Raw genomic sequence first — 22,935 nt, forward strand, 5'->3', positions numbered from 1 at the left:
CAGTCACTTTCACCGCCACTGGCGTGGATGTTCCCATGGCGTCAAATCCTGCAACAGGTGGCGGATGTGACTGACCAGTTCTCTAGATGTGCGCAGTTTTTGGCGATACTGGTTCTTGGTCATCTGCAGGAATGAAAGGTGGTGTCTATAGACCCTGGGTGTTGCTAACCGCTGACCAGCGATGGCTCACTGTGACTCTTCAGTGGCATGTGCGGGAGCTCCAGCCACCCCTTCTTCCAGAGGGTGCTGCTCCTCTCTCTGCGCAGCCAGGAGCCTCAGTCACTCTCTCCTCCATTGTCTTGGTCTCTGTATGCCTCCATGATCCTGATGTACTCCTCCTGCGGGATGAAAGAGAGATGTGTGGGTTAGCTTGGGTGTTCTAAGGACCTATCCTGGTTAAGTGTGAAGGCTCCTTAACACATCGTGGAGAGCGCTGGCCACACTGGACTGCATGCTGTGCTGTCAGCTCAGGCACAGGCATTCTTCTAACCCGCACTGCAAGGCTGCACTGTTAGCTTGAGCCAAGGTGGGAGACTGGTCCAAACCGGGATGCTGACATTGCAAGGGGCTGTGAGCACTTGCACTAGTGACTGCTCCATGGCCAGTTTTAGCAAGGAGATTGTACAATGTACACAGTTGTCCAACTGTTCTGCACTCATTATTTTGCAGTCTGTGGTTGAGGGGTGAAAAGCTTTGGATCACTTGATGGCACTTTGATGCCTCTGCGTTGCTTGAGTGGGCAGAGAAGCTAGAAGCCTGACTCCAATCATATCAATGTGGCTGCGCCTGAACTGTCTCAGTTACAGAGGAATGGTCACTTTATCTCAGGTATCTCTAACGTGTGGCCACTTCCCTTGCCCATCCTACCCCACCCCCTGAATGCTTGTATGCTACATTCAACCGCAGGTCTGCCCTTGCCCCCCAGCCCTCAAGTCACCTCAACTGGAGGGCTGCCCTTGCCCCCACTACCCCCAGTCACCTCAACTGCAAGGCTGCCCTTGCCCTTGCCCCCCACCAATGTGCCTCAACCGCAGAGCTGTCCTTGCCTCCAACATGCCTCAAGCTTGATGTCCAACAGGTAACCCTGGTGAGCGCTGCATGACGTTACTGTGTACTCACCTCTGAGTTGCCTCTGAAATGCAGCCCACCAAGTGCACACCTTTTATATGCTGTTGTGAAACACGTTGGAGTGCTTTCCCACTGATGTGGATGATCCAGCAGGGAGGGGGCGATTCCAGCAGGCTGGCCTAATCATGACGAGCAGATGTATTACAATTAAATTCCTGATGTCCGATGGGGAAATGCAGTCCACCATCGGTGTGCTGAGCGGACAATCACAAACTGGTTTCACGCTGTAGTAAAACCGATCGCGCCATATTGTTCATTCACGCCACTGAACACGCCTGACGTCAGTGGGCACAGAAAATCCTGGCCATGGATACCTTTCTGCAGTTAGGAGAAAGTTTGTAAAGCAATCATAAAAATCTATACTAAAATACCACAGCATTTGATTGTACCTCAAAGTATCTCTTTGCAGTATCAATAAGGATTTTGTAAAAGTGTTCAATATCTTTTTCTTCCATTAGTTTGTCAGCGTAGACTCTGGATGATTCATGAAGCCATAAATGAATCAAGTCTGAAGGCAGCCGTACACAATCTGGAGTTACAAAAAGTATACCCTAGAAACAAAACAACAAAATGTTGTTAAGTGTTCTAAGTATAAAGACGATTCCTTTTGTTATTTTTTTTAGGAAAATAAAGATGTATACAAGCAGACTGGCTATAGTGCTGCTCAAAGTAAGTCACATTATATTCTATTTTGTGACAAGAAGAGCAAGAAGATATATTATTCTGCTCCTAGAGCAGAACTGTGTGTAAACTTGATTGTTCCTGTAAAGCTACAAGGTCCACTTTTCATGCATTGATACATCTTGAGATCAACTGGAGGCTAATTCTGGGGATGTTTCATCATTGGGGCTGCCTAAGACTAAACCAAATCGTTCAGTATCTTGGGCCCATTTGACCCTATGCTGAGCTTTCAAACCCATATCTGCTTCATTACCAAGACTGCCTACTTCCACTTAAATAACATTGCCTGACACAACCCATCAGCAGCTGAAACCCTGTCTTTTTCACCTCTGCGCTTGACTGTCCAATGGCCTTCTGACCAGCCTCCCATCTTCCACCCTCCACAAGCTTCAGTTCAGCCAAAACTCTGCTGCCCCTATACTAACACACCAAGTCCCATTCACCCATTACCCTTATGCTCATTGACCTACAATGGCTCTCTTTCCTGCAATGACTCAATGTTAAAATTCTCATCCTTGTTTTCAAATCCCTCTATGCCCTCATCACCCACTATCTTTTTAACTTCTACCATCACTGAGAGATTTCTGCACTCCTCCAATTCCTGACTCTTGTTCAATTCCTATTTTAATTAATCTGCCATTGGCAGCCATGCCTTCAACTGCCTAGGTCCCTAACTCTCAAATTGCCTCCTTAAACCTCACTGCCTCTCTCCTTCTCTCCCCTTCTTTAAGATATTCCATGAAACTCTATCTCTATAGACAAACTTTTGGTCACAGGACCTAATATCTCCTAATGTAGCTCAAGGTCAAATTTTATTTGATGACACTCTGATAACATATCTGGGGAATTTTCACTGCATTAAAGGTGTCCATCAATACAAGGTTTTGTTGATTGACAGCTTCTTGAAATCATCAGGCTCAACAGAAAATCAGAAGCAACCATTAGAAAATAACTGGCTTTCTTCTCACTTTCAATATCTTTATGTTAGGTGTTGCACAGATATTGCCATGTTTTTTGTAGTATCGTGTCTACTTTTTATTTGTACTAGCATTGATTCCAGTGATTAGGATCATTACCATCCTTATTTTGTAAGGATAGAAATGTTCTGACACAAAGTGTATAAGTATTGTAATGATCTCGGTAGAGACCAGTGACTTTTTAAAAAAATGCAAAATCCTGGTTATTTGCTAAAAGAATGAAGCCACAAGATTTTACATTTTAAAACAGAAGAATTTTTACTATACAAGAGTCAACAAAGCAAACAAACACTAAATGTTATCGATCCTATACTCTAACATCAGAATTAATATGAGTTAAACATGAATTAATAGGCAAATTGTCGTCAAATATAAACTACAAATTGCACATTAAATACAAATATCTTACAAATTGGCTCAGCAATACACTCAGATTTTAATAATCTCACGCAGTCACAAAGTCCTTCAAAACTTTGTCTTCCTCAAGAAGAATTTCAGCTCCTCTCCTTTGAGGAGCTAGCCTAATACCCAGTGGACAACAGCGCACAACCAAGTTCCATGGGCATGGTCTTCACCAAAAATACCACACATCTGCAGAACCTGCAAAACTGGCTCTGGTTGGGGTGGACCCACCATCTTTAGATAACAGAGACAGCTGCAGCAACTTATTCTCAGTTTCTGGATCTAGCCTCTGTCTTCTTCTTCAGCTTGTCAGTTCCGCACCAGTGGACTCAACTGCTGTTTCCCAGCTTTGAATGATCTGTGTCCTTTTATATTTTTTAACAGGGTTGGTTTCGCCAGAAGCTTTGGTTTCTAAACTTGTTTGTTTTTGTTTCCTTAGAAACCAGGAGGGTCAATTTCCTTTCCATGTTTATCTTCCTTTTTCAGTTCAGTCTCTTATTTAGTTAGGGTCTGTCTAAAAAATACAAATTAAATTTAAAAACACAAATTCCTTCACAGTATCATCAGGGCCATTGACTCATGGGAGGGTCTGTCTATTGGGAACAAGGTGGTGGCAGGTTGAAAATTACAGTGCACCAATTACTTCATTGTTCCTGCTCCTTTTATGGTCAAAGTCATTTCTGACCCGGGATGGCAAAGAGTGACTGGAGCACACACCTGTTTCTGATAAGTGTCTCTTAGTACGCAAGTGTGGACCCATTGCCAGTCCCAAAACAATTTTGAAGTACCACGGGCAGAGCAGGCTAACTAGTGGTCCTTAAAGGTTCATGGTTTGGACCATTGCAAGCTATTCTGGAACCAAGTAAAAAAATATCTTGCTCAGGCTCTTGTTTAGTAAAACCTGACAGAGTTAGTGTCTCAGAGTCACTGAACCAGTATTTAAAGGTGCAGGAGGTCTTGTGGTGCAGTAGGTGGCATCCCTGCCTCTGAGCCAGAAGCTCTGGGTTCAAGTCCCGTTCCAGGAATTGATGGTTACAAAAGGTGCATTCATGATGTGGCCAAATAGGTTAATAATCAATTTGTTAATCTTTCCACATATGCCTAAAGTGAGCAGGAGGGACTCCTGGTCAGTCAGAACCATATAGTAGCTGCAGCACAACTGCTCCCCAGGGTAAAAGACTCCATGTGCAGGTTCTTGCAATGGGCTGCACTCTGTGCTTTGAAGGACTGCTGGCAGATTTAAAGGTGCAGTTACCTAGCTAAGTAAATTAGAGGACCTTTATGCTATTTGGATTGCCAGCAAAGTTTCTAACTTCCAGATCATTTCTTTCATACTTTCTTTTTGACTTATTGTCGGTAAATTTTATCTCCTTTCATGTAATATTACTGCCAGTTTCATTTGACTGGAGAAACAGTTGGAGGAAAAGGGACAGCAAGTGAACAGCCAGTACCAGCTGGGCCTGTCAGAAGACAGCAGGTGAACAAAAGGCTTTTAGGAGGCCATACAATGCACATAGGCTGTTAAGACTAAGAGTCACTTTCTTGGATGTATCTGAGGTGCAGTGCCTTGGGAGGCAGCAGATCTGCAGATATGTTATCACAGACCTCTGTAGCCTTCTAGACAAGACTAACTGCCTGCTTGACCAGGGGACATTGCATTCCCTCTGGCTGTCAAATTCACCATGGCTCTTAACTTCTTTGCAGCTGACTCCTTTCAGTCTGCAACAGGGGACATTGGCCACAGTCTGCATTAAGCAGGTGACGATGCCCTCCTCATGCAAATTTCCAGGATACATGAGTGGCATTTGAAGCAGTCAAATGATGGAATGCTTCTCTCTCAGTCTGTAACACCCATCACTTTTCGTGTTGGCCTCAACAGTCAACAGAAGACTGTGTGATTTGCAGCAGTGGCTAGATTTACTTGTGCTCAGGGAATCATTGACTGCCTTTGTATTGTCAACAGTGCACCAGAACACCAGCCAACAGCACATCAATAGAAAAGGCCAACATTCTATTCATGCCCTGCTAGTGTGTAATTACAGAAATGGGATCATGCAAGTTGTGCAAGACTACTGCTACATATGATCAAATTTCCTTAGGTATTATTCATGGTGAGTTGGATACTATATGTTGTAGTATGAAGGCATATTATACCATCTAGCGCATAACCCAAGAGCCAGTAATTTTGTTTCCGGTTTCATTGATTTATAACTTTCTAGGGAGCTCCACAAATATTAAATATTGATGGTTTCTGATTGGTTCCTGGAAGGATGTTTTTAAGTATGTCACAGTCTTTCTCTGCATGCCTCTGTGTCTCAAATGTCAGTAACTAGAATACTTACATTTTCTAGCTTTTAATAAATACAGGCATTTGTCCTTTGACAACTAAAGGCCTTGATTTGCTTGTATGAGGAAAGAACTGAAATTAGGATGAGGAAATATGCTGAATGTGCAGGTTTCTGTCTCAGTATAGAATGAATTCTGAAGTTTAAACAGTATTTACAATTTTAACTCCAGCTGATGCTAGAACAGGTATGTAGTCACTACAGTCTGTTATTTTCCTCTTGCCTCACTTTTTAGAATTGACAGCATCACAGGACTGATTCTCAAAATTTAATCCCTAATTCAAAGGTTCACCCAATTAAATTTAAAGTAATGCTTCCTCAGCTTCTCTTCATGAATTATATAGTAACCCTATACAGTATCACTATTACATTTTAAAGAGATTTTTCATTATAACGAAATACTTATTAATTTGTTATAATTCCCCATTTGCTTGAACAGACAATGAAGAAGTTCCATGTAAGTTAAAGTGGGGCTGCAGGCGTTAGTGTTTTTAGCGGAGAAAAACATCAGAGACTAATTTAGCAACATGCGTTGGAAAGTGTATGTGTATAGATACAAGGATCAAGCTGTAATAGTCCTTTGGTTACTTGCACTTGTTGCCAAGACTTTTCTTTTTATTCGTTCATGGGATGTGAACATCACTGGCAAGGTCAGCATTTATTGCCCATCCCTAACTTCCCTTGAGAAGGTGGTGGTGAGCCACCTTCTTGAACTGCTGCAGATCATGCAGTGTAGGCGCATCCACAGTGCTGATAGGAAGGGAGTTCCAGGATTTTGACCTAGTGAAAGTGAAGGAACATCAATATAGTCTCAAGGCAGAATGGTGAGTGGCTTGGAGGGGAACTTGCAGGTGGTGGTGTTCCCATGTGCCACTGCTCTTGTCTTTCCAGGTGGCAGAGGTAGGTAGGATGCTGTCAAAGGAAGTTTGGCGATTTGTTACAGCGCATCCTGTAGATGGTACACACAGTCGCCACTGTATGTCAATGGTGGAAGGAGTGAATGTTTAAGGTGGTGGATGGGGTGCCAATAATGGGCTGCTTTGTCCTGGATGGTGACAAGCTTCTTGAGTGTTGTTATAGCTGCACTCATCCAGGTAAGTGGAGAGTATGCCATCACTCTCCTGATTTGTGCCTTGCAGATGGAATACTGACACCCACATCCCAAGAACGAATGAAAAAGATGGTGAACAGGCTTTGGGCAGTTAGGAGGTGGGTTACTCACAACAGAACACCCAGTATCTGACCTGTTTTCATAGCCACAGTATTTATATAGCTGGTCAAGTTAAGTTTCTGTTCAATGGTAACCCCAGGATTTTGATAGTGGGGGATTCAGTGATGGTAATGTCATTGAATATCAAGGGAAGATGGTTAAAGATTCTCTCTCATTGCAGATGGTCATTGCCTGGCACTTGTGTGGCACCAATGCTACTTGCTACACATCGGCACAAGCATGAATGTTGTCCAAGTCTTGCTGCATACTGGCACAGAGGACTTCATTATCTGAGGAGTTACATATGATACTGAATACTGTGCGATCATCAGCAAATATCCCCACTTCATCCCTTATGATGGAGGGTCATTAATGAAGAAACTGAAGATAGTCGGGCCTAGGATACTACCCTAAGAAACATCTGCAACAGTAGCTGAGATAATTAGTTTCCAACAACCATAGACATATTTCTTTGTTCTGGATTTGATTCCAACTAGTGGAGAGTTTTCTCTCTGATTCCCATTGGCCTCAATTTTGATAGGGTTCCTTGATGCCATACTTGGTTAAATGCTGCTTTGATATCAAGGGCAATCACCCTCACCTTACCTTTGGAATTCAGTTTTTTTTGTCCATGTTTGGACCAAGGCTGTAATGTGATCAGGAACTGAGTAGCCGTGGCAGAACCAAAATTGAGCATCAGTGAGCAGGTTATTGGTGAGTAAATGCCGCTTAATAGTACTGTCGCTGACATCCTGCATCACTTTGCTAATGATTGTGAGTACACTAATGGGGCATTAATTGGCTGTATTAGATTTGTCCCGCTCTTTGTGGACAGGACAAAACTGGACAATTTTTCACACTGTTGGGTAGGTCACTGTGCTGTAACTGTGCTGGAACAGCTCGGCGAGGGGTGCAGTTAGTTTTTGGGCACAAGTTCCAAGCACTAGCTGGGATGTTATCAGGGCCCTTACCCTTTACTACATCCAGTGCATTCAGCCATTTCTTGATACCATGTGAGTGAATCGAATCCAGTAAAGACTGGCATTTGTGTTGCTGGGGATCCCAGGAGGAGACTGATCATCTGCTGAGGATCATTGAAAATGTTTCAGTCTTGCCTTTTGCAATGATGTGCTGGACTCTGCCATCATTGAGGATGGGGATGTTTTTGGAGTCACCCCTTCCAGTTAGTTATTTAATTGTCCACCACCATTCATGATTGGATGATCCATTGCTTGTGGGATCACTTAGCTCTGTCTATTGCATGCTGCTTCCACTGTGCATCATGGATGTAGTCCTCTATTGTAGCTTCAGCAGGTTGGATTTTTTATGCCTGGTGGCGTCCTGGCATGTTCTCCTACACTCCTCATTGAACCAGAATTGGTGGCCTAGTGTGACTGTAATGGGAGAGTGAGGATATGCTAGGCCATGAGGTTACAGATTGTGGTTGGATATAATTCTGCTTCTGCTGAAGACCCACTGCACCTCATGGTTGCCCAGTTTTGAACGGCTCAATCTGTTCTGAATTGCATCATTCTCATACCTCTGAAAACTCATGCAAAAAGAATGGCTACAAGGATTCCGCATTGGAGGAGATGGTCATGGATACACAAGCAGCATTTAATGGGCAGGAGAACAAAGTGACAAAATAAAACTGCCATTGTATTTAATGGTGATACAGTACTTTGTTAACAATTATGTATTTGACTAACCATTCTCATTTGAAAGAGTTATTCTTTGGTACAAGAAGAAAAGCTCCTCTTGAAATATTATTCTGAACAAATCAGAGAATAAGACATCAATGAAGGGAGAGCACAAAGAAAACAGGTTACAGTAAACAAAAGAGATTAAGATTCACTACAATCAAAAGGGGCACATCCTAGAATGGTTGCCAAGTTTTCTACTGGAGATCTCCAACACTGATCTTCCTTGGCTTTCTGTAGTCGGGGTGTGGTTTCTTCATTTCTGTGTCAAATGTATGTCAATGGCAGCCTGAGGTGGGGGAGGAGGGGGCGGGGTTTGTGGGAGGTAGAGATCGATTTGTTGAAGAGGCTGGGATGTCAAGTCTAAGAGTGACCTGCTGGGAGGGGCTGTTGGATCTCTCTTTCCACAGACCTATCCCAGAATTAACTTACAAATTCCTCTTGCATTCTAAGGCATATGCAACAAAGAAATAGAGTTAAAGCTGCATTTCTCATATTTATTTCCTATTTGCTGAGTAACTACTTCATAGCCTATTGCTGAAAAAGTGGCAAATTCTACAGGAGTTTAGAAAATACTATCAAATTTTAAGAACTAAAATAACATATTTTCATAGGATGAATTACCATAGCTGTTCTGGCTGTACACAAGAAAGCTTGGGGTAGTGTTTGCGTGTTGGGCTTAATTGGCTAATCGAGTACAAATTGTATCCAAATTTGCGCTAGTTTTGAGAGTTTCTTTTTCCCTCATGTTTCTGCTCAAACTCATTTCCATATTGGCAAACATAAAATTTGCCATGAACCAGTGTAATCGGGCAGCTTCTTAGAGAGCAATTTTTTCAAAAACTATTTTTCTTTAAAGAATAAATTATCTGATGTATTTAATAGTGGTAAATTGGCGCAGTTTGATTAATAGAGCCAAAATGGGTTTATCACAAAAATAAGCATTTTAATCAGTGCCTATTCCGTCACCTGTGAGCAACCTAATTTTGAGTCACTGAAAATTACTAAAAACTATACAAATAAATTAGCTCGTTACGTTGGTGTGCAGTAGTCAGTTTTTATTTGCAAATTATATTCCTATAGTACCCTTGAACCTAAGATAAGTTTAATTTTTAGAGCTTCCTCAAAGGCCTGCAAATAAGTGCAATTAGCGTAAACTTGCAATGGTGATTAATTCGATCTACTGACATGGTCAGTTATGCAGTAAAGCCGATTTCAAGCACAATTTTTTTAAGCTAATGCCTGGATCAGTGATTGGCTCAATTTGCCAAGCACTATGCTTCACAGGCTACAGACATGATGGATAAGTTGAATAATTTTATAGTCCCAATGGCTTGTAGAGACAGTATCATTAATTTATGGATTATATAGATTGTATTGAATTATTTCTGACAAGTACTCCCAACATTATTTAAAAATATGGAAAAGCAACTTTAATAGCAGCATTAAAATAGTAGCTTCAAATCCAGCATGTTTTTAGTTTGTTTGCATTCAATACTATAATAAGAACCCTTTCAAAATAAGAAAAGCATGCTTTTGGGAGTCTTAATAAGGAGGAAAGTTCTAAACCTCATTTAGCAAGTAGTACAACATTTTTTTTTTGCAATTCCCTTTCCCCAAATTTCCCTCCTCTTCCACCCATTTTCAGAAGGCATCCAAAGAATTAAAGTTGTGCATTGGTGAAATTTATTATTTTCTGATTACAGCTACTGATCATGCCTGTAAAGTTATCAAATTAATGGCAGCTAGGGCTGAATGTCCATTTTTTATAAAAGTAACTCGGAGCATTGTATGATTAATTTGTCTATTCTTTTGGTGTAACTTAGTGCCATGCATTATTCCAAAACCACGAGGTTATCAGGTTAACTGCTGCAAAACACCTGCCTCTGTATTTCTAGAACATCCTGGGGTCTAGTTGTTCGGAGAAGATCAAATCAATCTCCACTTCCCATTTTGGACTCTGAAGATTTAAATCATTTTCACTTGCGGAAACATTGGCCCAGGTCTTCCGGTCTCCGGATGGCCGTACCCCAGAAGATGGATCGGGGACCCTTTGGAAATCCCAACGCAAGGGCTCCAAGGGAATTGCCTGGGAAGTTTCAACTTCTGTTGGTCAATTATCTCACATCTGGAACCCTCTGAATCTCAGAGTTAAAGTCGGAAACTTCAGATGGTTCCGACTTACTTACGTGAATAATTACTCAGGAAAAGCTAGAAGAATAAAAACCAGTTCTAACTCCTGGGTAACTATAGTATTGAACCCCCGACTCCCAAATGGACCCCCGACTAGGCCCCCGACCACCTGACTGCCCCCACGACCTGACTACCCCACTAACCCCCGACTACACCCCAACATCCCAATTACCCTCCTGACCACCCAACTACACCCCAACCCCGACCACCTCCCCGACTATCCGATTAAAACCCTCAACTCCTACTATCCCCACAACCCCCAACTAGACCCCAACCCCTCAATTACCGTCCCAGCAAATACTGCAGCAAAAAATTAGAACTTACTAACTCCAATCTCTTTTGTAAACAATTAACGACATAATTTGTAACAGTGTGATTTCAGAGTTTTGCACTTAATAATTAATCTTTATTATATGATAGTTGTAAATAGTACCATGGTAAATAATTATTAAAAGAAAACTTGCATTTATATAGCGCTTTTCATGACCACTGGATGCCTCAAACTTAAGTACTTTTGAAGTGTAGTCACCTTGCATAACCTAAACAGTGACTTGAGTACTAACATTAGTCATGTATCTTTATTAATAAAATTGTATAACTAATGCACAAATAGTAAGGGCTAAAATATATCCACTGGAAATGTGAAATGTATTAAGAATGTCACATTCAATCATAAACTGTGCAAGTAAATAAATTTGTTTTAAAATATTTGCATTAAAGAGATTTATGTTAAAAAGTTATTTGTAAGGACATTATTGGCATCTAGTCACATTCAGTTTCATGAATCATTGTAACAGTTAACAATATTAAGCCAGTAAATATACCTGGAAAATACTGGACAGATCTCGTAGGTTAAAAATGTAATGGAACCTTATTGCTGTAGGCAGGAAGTTCTGAGTCATTTTCTGATGAAGACAGATAGCCGCCTGAATGACAGTATTAACAATTTTCATTACGCTGTAACTGAAACTGTATTCTTGAAAATGAGCATTAAGAATGTTGCTGTATATTGTGGCCAATGCATCCGGTCCAGGGAAATTGACTGCAAAAACAGAGAAATGTCTCTGCAAAACAGAAAAACATGAAATCAAAAGCCAAGATTACAAAACTTCATAAACGCAGTTTACAAAATAAATGCAGCCCATTGCAGAAGATAACAATTTCTGATTTCAAGTACTCATGAATCTGATTTAACTGGTTCCATTATTTGAGAACTTTTTCAAATTTTCCCCATGCTGAACAATTCATGATGATTGAATAAGCAGCTGATTTACAGGGAATTAGTATTAAAAAGGTATGGAGGTGGTGAATGCAATTATAAACTTTTGAAGTTTTCTATTATGGCAAATGCATCCAGTTGTGTAGGTTCTGTTTAGTGGTTTCTGTCCTGATGGTTATCGGGAGGTTGGGGGTAGAAACTTTGTTGGTGTTTCATGGGAGAATTTAGCAATATCTCCACTTTGTCTTGAAAGAAACCTTTACAATCATAGGGGAGAATTTTCTCCCCATTGGGGGCGGGGGGGGGATGTTGGGCGGGAGTGGGTGCGGGCGGGCACACAGCCAATCGCCACCCGCGATTGGCTGCACGCTGCCATTTTACATGGGTGGGCCAATTAAGGCCCGCCCAGTGTACACACACCCAGAAGCGCTGAGCGCTCCCTGTGCAGGAGGGGGGAGTCAGGGCCTGCCCTTTGTGTATGCATGCAAAGGAGCGTAGAAATCTCCCTGAGGCAATTAATTTGATTTTTAAAAATTTTAATAGAGAAAAGAAACATTTTTAAGACATGTTCCCTCATGTAACAGTGTCACATGAGCTGGGACATGTCAATGAACTTCAGTAAAAACTTTCATTCAATTTATAAACACTTCATGAAACCTCATCCCGCCTATGGATGAGGTTTCATGATAAATGCGAAGGCCGCCTGGGCTCTTCACCTGCCCGTCAGTCTTAAGGTTGGACGGGCAGCTCCATTAAGTATTTCAATTGATATTTAAATGGCCTTAATAGGCCTTTGACAGTTCAGCAGGCGTGCAGCTGACTCTGGTGTGTGCCCGTCGAACTGAAAATCAGAATGATGCACGCCCGACGTGCATTGGGATGCATGCCCAACACCACCATGCGTCATTTTACGTGTTGGCAAGCGGGGCCCGAAGATTCTGGCCATAAGGTAGTTACTACAATTATTAATACCTTCTCTCCAGATACAGAAGTTTGGTGAAACTGCCTGAAACAATGCAGAAGGACACCATTCAGCCCATTGTCCTTGTGCTAGCTCTTTAAAAGATCTTTCCAATTAATTCCATTCCACTGAAGACGCTCTGAAGAAGAGTCATATGGCCTCGAAATGTTAACTCTGTTTCTCTCTCCACAGATGCTGCCAGACCTACTGAGATTTTCCAGCATTTTTTGTTTTTGTCTCAGGTTTCCAGCATCTGCAGTATTTTGCTTTTAATCCTATTCCCCTGTTCTTTGTCCATTGCTCCTGAAATGTTTCCCTTCCTCACAAAACCTGTCCGCTGTACCTGATGTAAAGCAATAATATTTAGCTGGAACCTTGAATGAATAAATATCAACCAACTATGTCCAAGTGTTTGGATTCACATTCTCGGGTTTGAGGTTGGATTCTTGTGTAAACATTGAAACATAGAAACTAGGAGCAGGAGTAGGCCATTTAGCCCTTCGAGCCTGCTCTGCCATTTAATATGCTGATCCTTTATCTCAATGCCATATTCCTGCTTTCTCTCCATACCCCTTGATGTCCCTAATATCCAAAAATGTATCAATTTCTTTCTTGAATATACTCAGTGGCCCGGCCTCCACAGCCTTCTATGGTAGAGAATTCCACAGCTTGGCCATCCTCTGAGTGAAGATATTTTTCCTCATCTCAGTCCTACATGCCCTGCCTGTATCCTGAGACTGTGGTCCCCTGGTTCCAGACTCCCCAACCAGGGGAAACATCCTCGCTGCATCTAGTCTGTCTAGCCCTGTTAGAATTTTATACGTTTCAATTAGATCCCCTCTCATTCTTCTAAGCTCTAGTGAACACAGGCCCAGTCGAACCAATTTCTCCTCATACGACAGTCCTGACATCCCTGGTATCAGCCTAGTGAACCTTCGCTGCATTTCCTCTATGGCAAGTATATCCTTTCTTGGGTAGGGAGACCAAAATGCAATACTCCAGCTGTGGTCTCACCAAGGCCCTATATAATTGCAGTAAGACATCCCTACTCCTGAACTCAAATCCTCTTGCAATGAAGGCCAACATATCATTTACCTTCCTAATTGCTTGCTGCACCTGCCTGTTTACTGTTGGTATGCTGCTTATTGAATGGTGTACAAGTACACCCAGATCTCACACCCGGTGCGGAAGGGGGTCGGGAAGGAGGAGGACCTCCTCGTGAACCTGCTCCTGGGCCTGGCCAAGTTGGCCATTAACAGGTCCAGGCAGCGGGCGATCGACGGGGGAGACCCGCCTGATTGTTTGTCCCTCTTCCGCGGCTACGTTCGCGGCCGCGTATCCCTAGAGAGGGAGCACGCGGTGTCAGCCGGCACTCTCGAGGCCTTCCGTGCTCGGTGGGCACCGCGGGGACTGGCGTGCTTTATCGACCCCTTTAATCACATTTTGGTTTAAAGTTTGTAAGTTTCCTTTAAACTTTGTTCTTGGTTTTAGAGCTGACCTGAATTAGGGCTGTGCCTGATTTATCCCAATTTTGTTAATTTAGTTTTAACTCTAAAAGAGTTACACCCAGATCTCTTTGTACATCCACATTTCCCAATATTTCACCATTTAAGTAACACTCGGCCTTTCTGTTTTTCGCACTGAAATGTATAACTTCGCATTTATCCAGGTTATACTGCATCTGTCATGAGTTTGCCCACACACACAACTTGTCTAAATAGCCCTGAAGCCTTCTTGCATCCTCCTCACAAATCACAACCCCACTCAGTTTTGTGTCATCAGCAAACTTGGAAATATTGCATTTGGTTTACTCATCCAAGTCATTTATATACATCATGAATAGTTGGGGCCCAAGCACTGAGGTCTACTAAACACAAAACCATTTACAGAACAATAGAAGAATAAAGTCTGCAATGTGAATGTTATCTATAATGTTTCCTCAGAATCAGAGTATAATTTAAAGGGCAGAATTTTGCCCTCGGATGGCGGGCGGGCCCCACCAGCTTGGCGGTGGGCAGGCAGCCGAACTCCACCGCCAAAATGGGGCCGGCCGCCATTTTGAGTGGGCGGGCCAATTAAGGCCCACCCAGCAGCATTCCTGACAGGAGCGCACTGCTCCCTGAGACCAGGTGCTGTCTCAGAGAGTTCACTGACAGGTAACAATCTGTTACCTGTCAAAAAATAGAGAAATATTAAAATTATTAACATGTCCCCCTCATGTGACAATGTCACATGAGATGGGACATGTTAATAAGAAACACATAATGTTTATTACATTTATTAAAAATGGACATGAAACTTCATCCTGCCAGTGGATGAAGTTTCATGAATAACCTGGAGCCCGCTGGGGCTCCTGGCCTGCCCGCCAGCCTTAAGGTTGGATGGGCAGGTCTTTAACAAGGTGAATTAGCCTGTTAATGGCCTTAATTGACCATTGACAGGTTGGCGGGCGGACAGCTGATTTCACTGTCTGCCTGCCTTCCTGAAGATTTATAGGGACCGGGGTGACGTTGGGGGTTTCCCCCTACGTCATCCCGCATCATTTTCCCCTTGACGAGTGGGCCCCGCCCCCAAATCGCCAAGGGGAAAATCCTGGCCATAGTCTTTGTGAATTCACAGTCGACAGTCAGAAAGTTTACATGTATCCCCACAGATATTGTTTGTTATATTCCAGAGAGAAACTGTTGTGATAATCTTTAGGATAAAAGTGGGTGGAATTTTTTTTAACATTCATTTGCAAAAATGCCCCTTCTCTTAGTGTTAGATACCTCTTCTGAGGAGACAAGTTTGAACGACCTTCAGGTTAAAGACTGCTATGTATTTGAGATTGGGACCAAAAAGATCCTCTTTATGTGGATCTCAGTGGTTTCAGAATCATTTGTAGTGACAGCATTCTGCCACCGATCAGGGTGGCAATTTGGTGACAATACATTGGATTGAATAAAGGCATTAATTGTCTTATCCAAGGAGCTAATTTGGCACTTACAAATCAGTTGTCCGAAGTACACAGGATAAGATCTGTACATTCTAAGGGAATAGTAGCAGGATCTCTTAAGTATTGGGTATGATTGTTTGCATTGTCTATTTGTGATAGTCCTGACACTTTAAATTGAGATAAGAATCACTGGCTTATTCAGATCCTGGGTCAAGGGAAAAGTGTGATTCATTTGAGTAAAGCAACCAACACATCCATGCTTAAATGAAGAGGAAATGCTGATTGAAAATTTGTAAAGTATGATGTATGCAGTAATTTGTGATCCCATCCTGCAACTTCAGTTGGAAAGGGATTTTTGGAGATTAGCAACATTACACAGGGATCACTTGTGAGCAATGTAAAAAAATGATGCGCTAGATTTTTGTGGAATTGGGGATACTCCATGAACCTTTTAAAAAGGTGGCCAGGACCCATTTCCAGGATTCCCAGCCCCATTCCCAGCACCTCCAATCATCACTAGCATGGGATAAGGGTGTGGGCTGGCCAGCCCCATTGTGGGGATAAGCATCTCCTAGCCCTCTGCAATTTTCATGGAGTCTGACCAGCTTTTCAAGGATGCATGGTTTACAGCCCCTCAGAGTTGTCGTGAATCATAGTCTGGATGAGGAAACTTATGAAAGGTAAGTTCATAAGGTCTTATCCATGCTGCCTTGCCAACCTATGCCCCCCTCCCACATAGTTCCATTGCCCCTCCATGCCAATCTATGCCCCTTCTCCCAGCCCCCCATGGCTCCTCATATTCTCCATGTCAACCAATGGCACTCAACCCACCTCCAATGGCTGCTCATATCCTCCATTCCAACCTATGACACCTCCATGACCACTCACCTAGTATACAATCAGTACAGAAACACTGAACCGTATAGTAACAATAGCATGTGTGAAGAAACTTTTTTAAAAAGTCATTCATTCATTAAAAAAAATTACTATTATATAACTGTTTCAGACTAATGGGTGTCTGGGCTCTCAGCCAAGCCTCATTATGCATTCTTGGTTGAGAGCCCAAACTTTCATTAGTCTGTTGAAGCAGCTGCACCCTAGGGAAAGCATTGCTGGATTGACAGCACTTGGTCTCTGATCTGTTCTGTCAATTATACAATATCTGTTTAAACAAGATTAAGAGATGTCAAGTGCATGCAGTTTCTGCTATTGATACTTTAAAGGGTCTGGATGATTGACACTTTTATAGGTCTGTAGTAAAAACAGATTTTTAAATAGAAAGTTATGAATGAATGATCTTTTGAAGCTTCTTCACATATCCTATTGTTGCTATAGGGTTCACTGGTTCTGTACAGAGGGTATAGTGAGAGAATGAACATGGAAATACCATAGATTGGCATGAAGGGTATGGGGGTCATGGGGAGGGGTGGAGGGGCATAGCTAACATAGTGGGTATGAGGAGCATGGGGATGTAGGTGGGAGGGCATAGTTTGGCATGGAGGACATGAAGGGCCATGAGGAGTGGATGGGGCATGAGTCAACATGGATGGAGCAGGGGGAGGATGAGGAGGGTGAGGGGTTGTGAAGGCTAGAGCCTGTTCTTTGTTTTGCTGTCATTATTATAACCAGCACCTAGATGGGCCTTTTAAACATCCCGCCTTGGCACTGGCTGCCCCTGTGACTGCCTCCGAACCAATTCCAGGGGCAAAAGGCCTAATTCCTATGATCACCCACCCACTGGAATGAAAATCCCATGTTTGCAAGCACCTTCTCCCAAGTTGAGCAGTCTGAGCCGGGAAATCTCCCAGCTCCCGCTACCCACCTGTTGGATGAAAATCCAGCCTGACTTGTTCGACATTGTGCCGTCTGTTATGTGAGTGGGCCAAAGTATGAACAATTTTCAATTTACCCACTACTGAGAGCCTACCCTTCAATGTTATGAAACTTGGCAATCCAAATTCTCAGATTAAGTGATTGCTAGCTGAATTCACTGAGGAGAACAGTTAAAGGTGTCTGTGATGAAGAGGCAACAAAATAACTTAGATATCCATTCATTGGTTCTGTACAGAGTGGGTGAATGGGCATAGAAGTATCATAGACTGACATGGAGGGTATGGAGGCCATAGTGAGTGGCTGGAAAGTTATAGCTTGGCATGGAGAGTATGAGGGGCACTATCATATGGTCCTGCAAATGTGTCAGCAGGCATCTCTAAAAGTATGAGCCCACAGGGGTGGCAGCATGGGAAACTCCTTGCATGGTTAGGGGAGCGTCAAACTTAGTCGCAGAAACAGGTAGTGGGTCTTATATGTACCCTGCAGTTTGACAGACTTTTTATTCATTCATGGGATATGGGTGTCGCTGGCTAAGTCAGCATTTATTGCCCATCCCAAGGGCGGAATTTTCCCTGCCTGTCAGTGGCGGGCGTGTTTTACAGCTGGAGCGGACAATATGGCAAGAAGGCCAAACATCAGTTTCACAATGTCATGAAACCAATTTGCGATTGTCTGCTTTGCCCGTCAATGGCAGGTGATGTTTCCCACCACCACATGGTGGGAACTTCATTGTAATATATCTGCATATCATTATAAGCCCAGCTTGCTGGAATCATCCCCCAGGCTGGATCATCTAAGCACGTCGACGTGTTTCACAACTAAACATAAATGATGTGCACTTGCTGAGCTGCACTTCACTCGGGACTCCGAGGTTTCTTTGCCTACCTTGCTTCAGGTAATTTGTGGTTATCAGCATCAGGCTGCGCAGGCAGTACAACACCTTCCAATCCCACGACCGCTACCATCTAGAAGGACAAGATCAGCAGAAACTTGGGGACACCACCACCTGGAAGTTCCCCTCCAAGTCACTCACTATCCTGACTTGGAAATACATTGCTGTTCCTTCATTGTCGCTGGGTCAAAATCCTGGAGCTCCCTTCCTAACAGCACTGTGGATGTACCTACACCACATGGACGGGAGCAGTTCAAGAAGGCAGCTCACCACCACCTTCTCAAGAGCAATTAGGGATGGGCAATAAATGCTGGCCCAGCCAGCGATGCTCACATCCTGTAAGTTAGTAGAAAAAAGTCATATAGCACTAGGGTAATGCTGCTTAATGAAATTAAATTATTTTCATATATCTTTAATTATTTCATTGTGGAGAATATGAAGTGTCAGCTGTCCAAAAGCAAAACAAAAATTATGTAGTAGGTAGCAAATACTAGAAAAGGTGCCAAGTACTGTACGATCATAATTTGTCCAAAAGAAAACAATAGTGTTCAACCTCAGAGCAAGTAGAGTATCAGGGTTCAAGGAATGAGTGAGTCCTCTGAGGCTTTATAACATGCTAGTCAGACCATGGTTATATGCAAGTTTGGTCTCTACAATGCAAAAGGAAGACACATACTGGAGAGGGTGCAAAGAAGTAAACTACTAAACTGATCCCAACTATAAAAAAGGAACTGTGAAGAAAGATTGCAAAAGTTAATGCTCACCAGTGCAGACAGAAAAAGTTCAAGGAGCAGGAAGCCTGTTGGGAGGTATAGATACTAAAAGGTGATTGGAGAGGTGGTGGTATAGTGGTAATATCACTAGACTAGTAATCTAAAGGCCCTAGCTAATGCTCTAGGTACGTGGGTTCAAATCACCTCATTGCTGGTGGAATTTAAAGTTCAATTATTAAATCTGGAACATAAAGTTAACCTCAGTAATAGTGACTGTGAAAAATATTGCTGATTGTTGTAAAAACACTAATGTCTTTTAGGAAGGAAATCTGTCATCCCTGTGCACTCTGGCATACATGGACCCAGAGCAATCTTTGCTGCCCTCTGAAATGGCTCAGCAAGCCACATCATTTAAAGGCAATTAGGGATGGACAACAAATGATGGCCTTGCCAGTGATATTCAGATCCCATAAAAGAAAAAAAGTTGTTTTTTATTTATTTGCTCAAGAGATGTGGAAATCACGGGCAAGGCCAGCATTTTTATTGTTCATCTGTAATTGTCCTTGACAAGGTAATGGTGAGCTACCTTCTTAAACTGCTTCAGTCCATGTGGTGTAGGGTACATCCACAGTATTGTTCAGGAGAGAGTACCAGAGTTTTGACCCAGCAACAGCTGAATGTAGATTTTCAAGTCAGGATGCTGTGCGACTTGGAGGGGAACTAGCTGGCAGTGGTGTTCCTTTGTGTTTGCTTGCCCTTGTTTTTCTAGGCGGTAGAGGTTGCAGGTTTGGAATTTTCCGTTAAAGGAGACTTGGTGAGTTGCTGCAGTGAATCTCTTAGATGGTACACACTGCTGCCACTGTGCATTTGTGGTGGACGAATGAATGTTTAAGGCAGTGAGCGTGATGTGAATTAATTGGGTTGTTTTGTACTAGAAGGCTTTGGTGAGTTACTTGTACAGAATTCCCACTCTCTGACCTGCTCTTGTAGTCACAATATTTATATGGCTGGTCCAGTTAAGTTTCTTTTTAATGGTAACTCCCAGGAGAGTTGATGGTGTCGGATTCAGCAATGGTGATGCTGCTCAATGTCAAGAGAATGTGGTTAGCTTCTCTCTTGTTGGTGGTGATCATTACCTGGCACTTGTCAGCACCATCTTCAGCTGCTTCATCAATGACCTTCCTTCCATCATAGGGTCAGAAGTGGGGATGTTCACTGATGATTGCACAATGTTCAGCACCATTCATGACTCCTCAGATACTGAAGTAGTCCATATCCAAATGCAGCAAGACCTGGACAATGTCCAGGCTTGGGCTGACAAGGGGCAAGTAGCATTCATGCCATGCAAGTGCCAGGCAATGACCATCTCCAACAAGAGAGAATCCAACCATCGCCTCTTGACGTTCAATGGCATTACCATCACTGAATTCCCCACTATCAACATCCTGGAGGTTACCATTGACCAGAAACTGAACTGGACTAGCCATATAAATATGGCTACAAGAGCAGGTCAGAGTCTAGGAATTGTGTGACAAGTAACTTACCTCCTGACTCCCCAAAGCCTGTCCACTATCTACATAGCACAAGTCAGGAGTGTGATGGAATACTCCCCACTTGCCTGGATGAGTGCAGCTCCAACAACACTCAAGAAGCTTGACACTGTCCAGGACAAAGCAGTCTGCTTGATTGGCACCACATCCACATACATTCACTCCCTCCACCACTGATGCACAGTAGCAGCAGTGTGTACCATCTACAAGATGCACTGCAGGAATTCACCAAGGCTCCTTCGACAGCACCTTCCAAACTCACGACCACTACCATCTAGAAGGACAAGGGCAACAGATAGATGGAAACATCACCACCTGGAAGTTCCCCTCCAAGTCACTCACCATCCTGACTTGAAAATATGTCACCATTCCTTCACTGTCGCTGGGTCAAAATCCTGGAACTCTCTCCCTAACAGCACATGGACTACAGCCGTTCAAGAAGGCAGCTCACCACCACCTTCTCAAGGATAACTAGGGATGGGCAATAAATGCTGGCTCAGCCAGCGAGGTCCACACCCCAGGAATGTATAAAAAGGTCTTGTGCAGTGCCAGTGTTCCTTGCCACATATTAGCCCAAGCCTGAATGTTGTCCAGGTCTAGCTGCACATAGGACAGGCTACTTCATTATCTGAACACTGCAATCAGCAGTAAACACTGACCTTATCATGGTGGGAAGGTCATTGATGAAGCAGCTGATGATGGTTGATGCCAGGACACTTTTCATTTGAACTCCTGCAGCGATGTCATGGGGCTGAGATGATTGGCCTCCAGCAAACACAACCAATTTATAGGTGAAAATAAAAAAATACTTCAAGCCAGGTGGACCAGTGTGCTTACATTTAAATTAATGAAAACTGCAACTGATACATAGATCAGAAGAAAGCTCTTTGTTGATAAGGTGCCCATTGTTTGGAATAGTCTGGCAGACAAGTTACCTGATTAAAAAACAAAGTTGTTGCAATTGCATCACCAATGGAAGAAGCCTAATATCAGCTGGATGTTAGACCGGATTCATCAGAATACTCAAGGGATAGGCTGCAAAAGGCAAAATCACCTTCTCCCTTGTCCTCGCTTTTTCTTATGCTCTGATTGGAGCAGAAGTGTTCTTAAAAACAATAATGTTCTTACCTGAAGACGCATATTTATAAAAAAACTGCCAGCAGCAGGATTCATACAAGTGATGTATTGGCAATTATGAATCTCTTTCAGAGCTAACTTTTGTCTGTCATACCTATTGATGAAAACAAATGAGGCAATCGACTGTTAACATCTTAAAGAAGATTTTCCCAACATTTCCCTCTTAACTGTTTATTATTTTTCTTTAGTATTCCTTATTCAATATTTATTCACTATTTAGTATTGTGTTTTTTTCTAACTTCTTGGAGTTAACATGACAGGTTCATTCAAGTCTCTGGTGACTTTTAACATGAATTCTTTAATTACACCCTACAGAAGTTGGCCAATTGGATTACAATTGTAAAAAACTCATTTTTGGAATTGTGAAACAGCTAACAATTTGTTCACTTGTTTTAAAACCTTAGGGAGTTAGTAATCCAGCCGCGCTTGGAAGTGGTTCAATATTTTCAGTCACATCACAGCATTCAATAAGGCAAGATCACTTTACAAATGACAATCTGTCAGCCTTGTGAATATTGTTTGCCAAAAGCAAATTCTGGATCTAAAAATGATCTCATTTCTTAATGCCAATTATTTGAATTCTTGCCCACTGTCATGTCCATAAGACATGATAGGGATCATAACCTGTTTAAATCAAACCTTACATTTTAATATTTAAAAATTAACTTTGCTGGACCAGAAACATGGCTGCTACAGGTCACATGAATTGCAAGTTGATTACAGTTCTGGAAACTTCCAACAGTAATTACAGGACAAAGCTCAACCCTCATCCTTGTGGAATCCCACATCTATCATTGTGTGGACCCATTAGGTGGTCTGTTTCCCTAGCCTGGACTTACAACAAACAGAGAGCCACTGAAACTCATTATACCTGCGGAGGCACTAATAACCATCATCTATCTCTTAAGGTGAACAATGGATTTTCACCAAAGGCATAGAAACGGATTGTTACCACGAAAATGACTCAATGATGGGCAACATCACATGACTTAAGCTCCCCCTCTGGCCTTTGAGAAGTTTTAATGTTACATTCCTGGACTCCCAGCCTGTCAACACCAA

At 42.6% G+C, this 22,935-nt stretch overlaps 1 protein-coding gene across 1 annotated transcript in view; it reads right to left on the reverse strand.

Annotated features, from left to right (window-relative positions):
* The window catches only part of dnah9l (dynein, axonemal, heavy polypeptide 9 like), a 393,205-nt gene that overhangs the window by 199,922 nt on the left and 170,348 nt on the right, over positions 1-22,935 (reverse strand). The window contains exons 28-30 of the mRNA XM_041200867.1: positions 21,868-21,970; positions 11,461-11,700; positions 1,518-1,679 (exon numbers count right to left, since the gene is read on the reverse strand). Coding sequence (XP_041056801.1) covers positions 1,518-1,679; positions 11,461-11,700; positions 21,868-21,970 — 505 coding nt within the window. The remainder of the gene's footprint in view (positions 1-1,517; positions 1,680-11,460; positions 11,701-21,867; positions 21,971-22,935) is intronic.

This window comes from Carcharodon carcharias, chromosome 12, assembly GCF_017639515.1.
Source record: "Carcharodon carcharias isolate sCarCar2 chromosome 12, sCarCar2.pri, whole genome shotgun sequence".
In the NCBI taxonomy this organism is placed as follows: Eukaryota; Metazoa; Chordata; class Chondrichthyes; order Lamniformes; family Lamnidae; genus Carcharodon; species Carcharodon carcharias.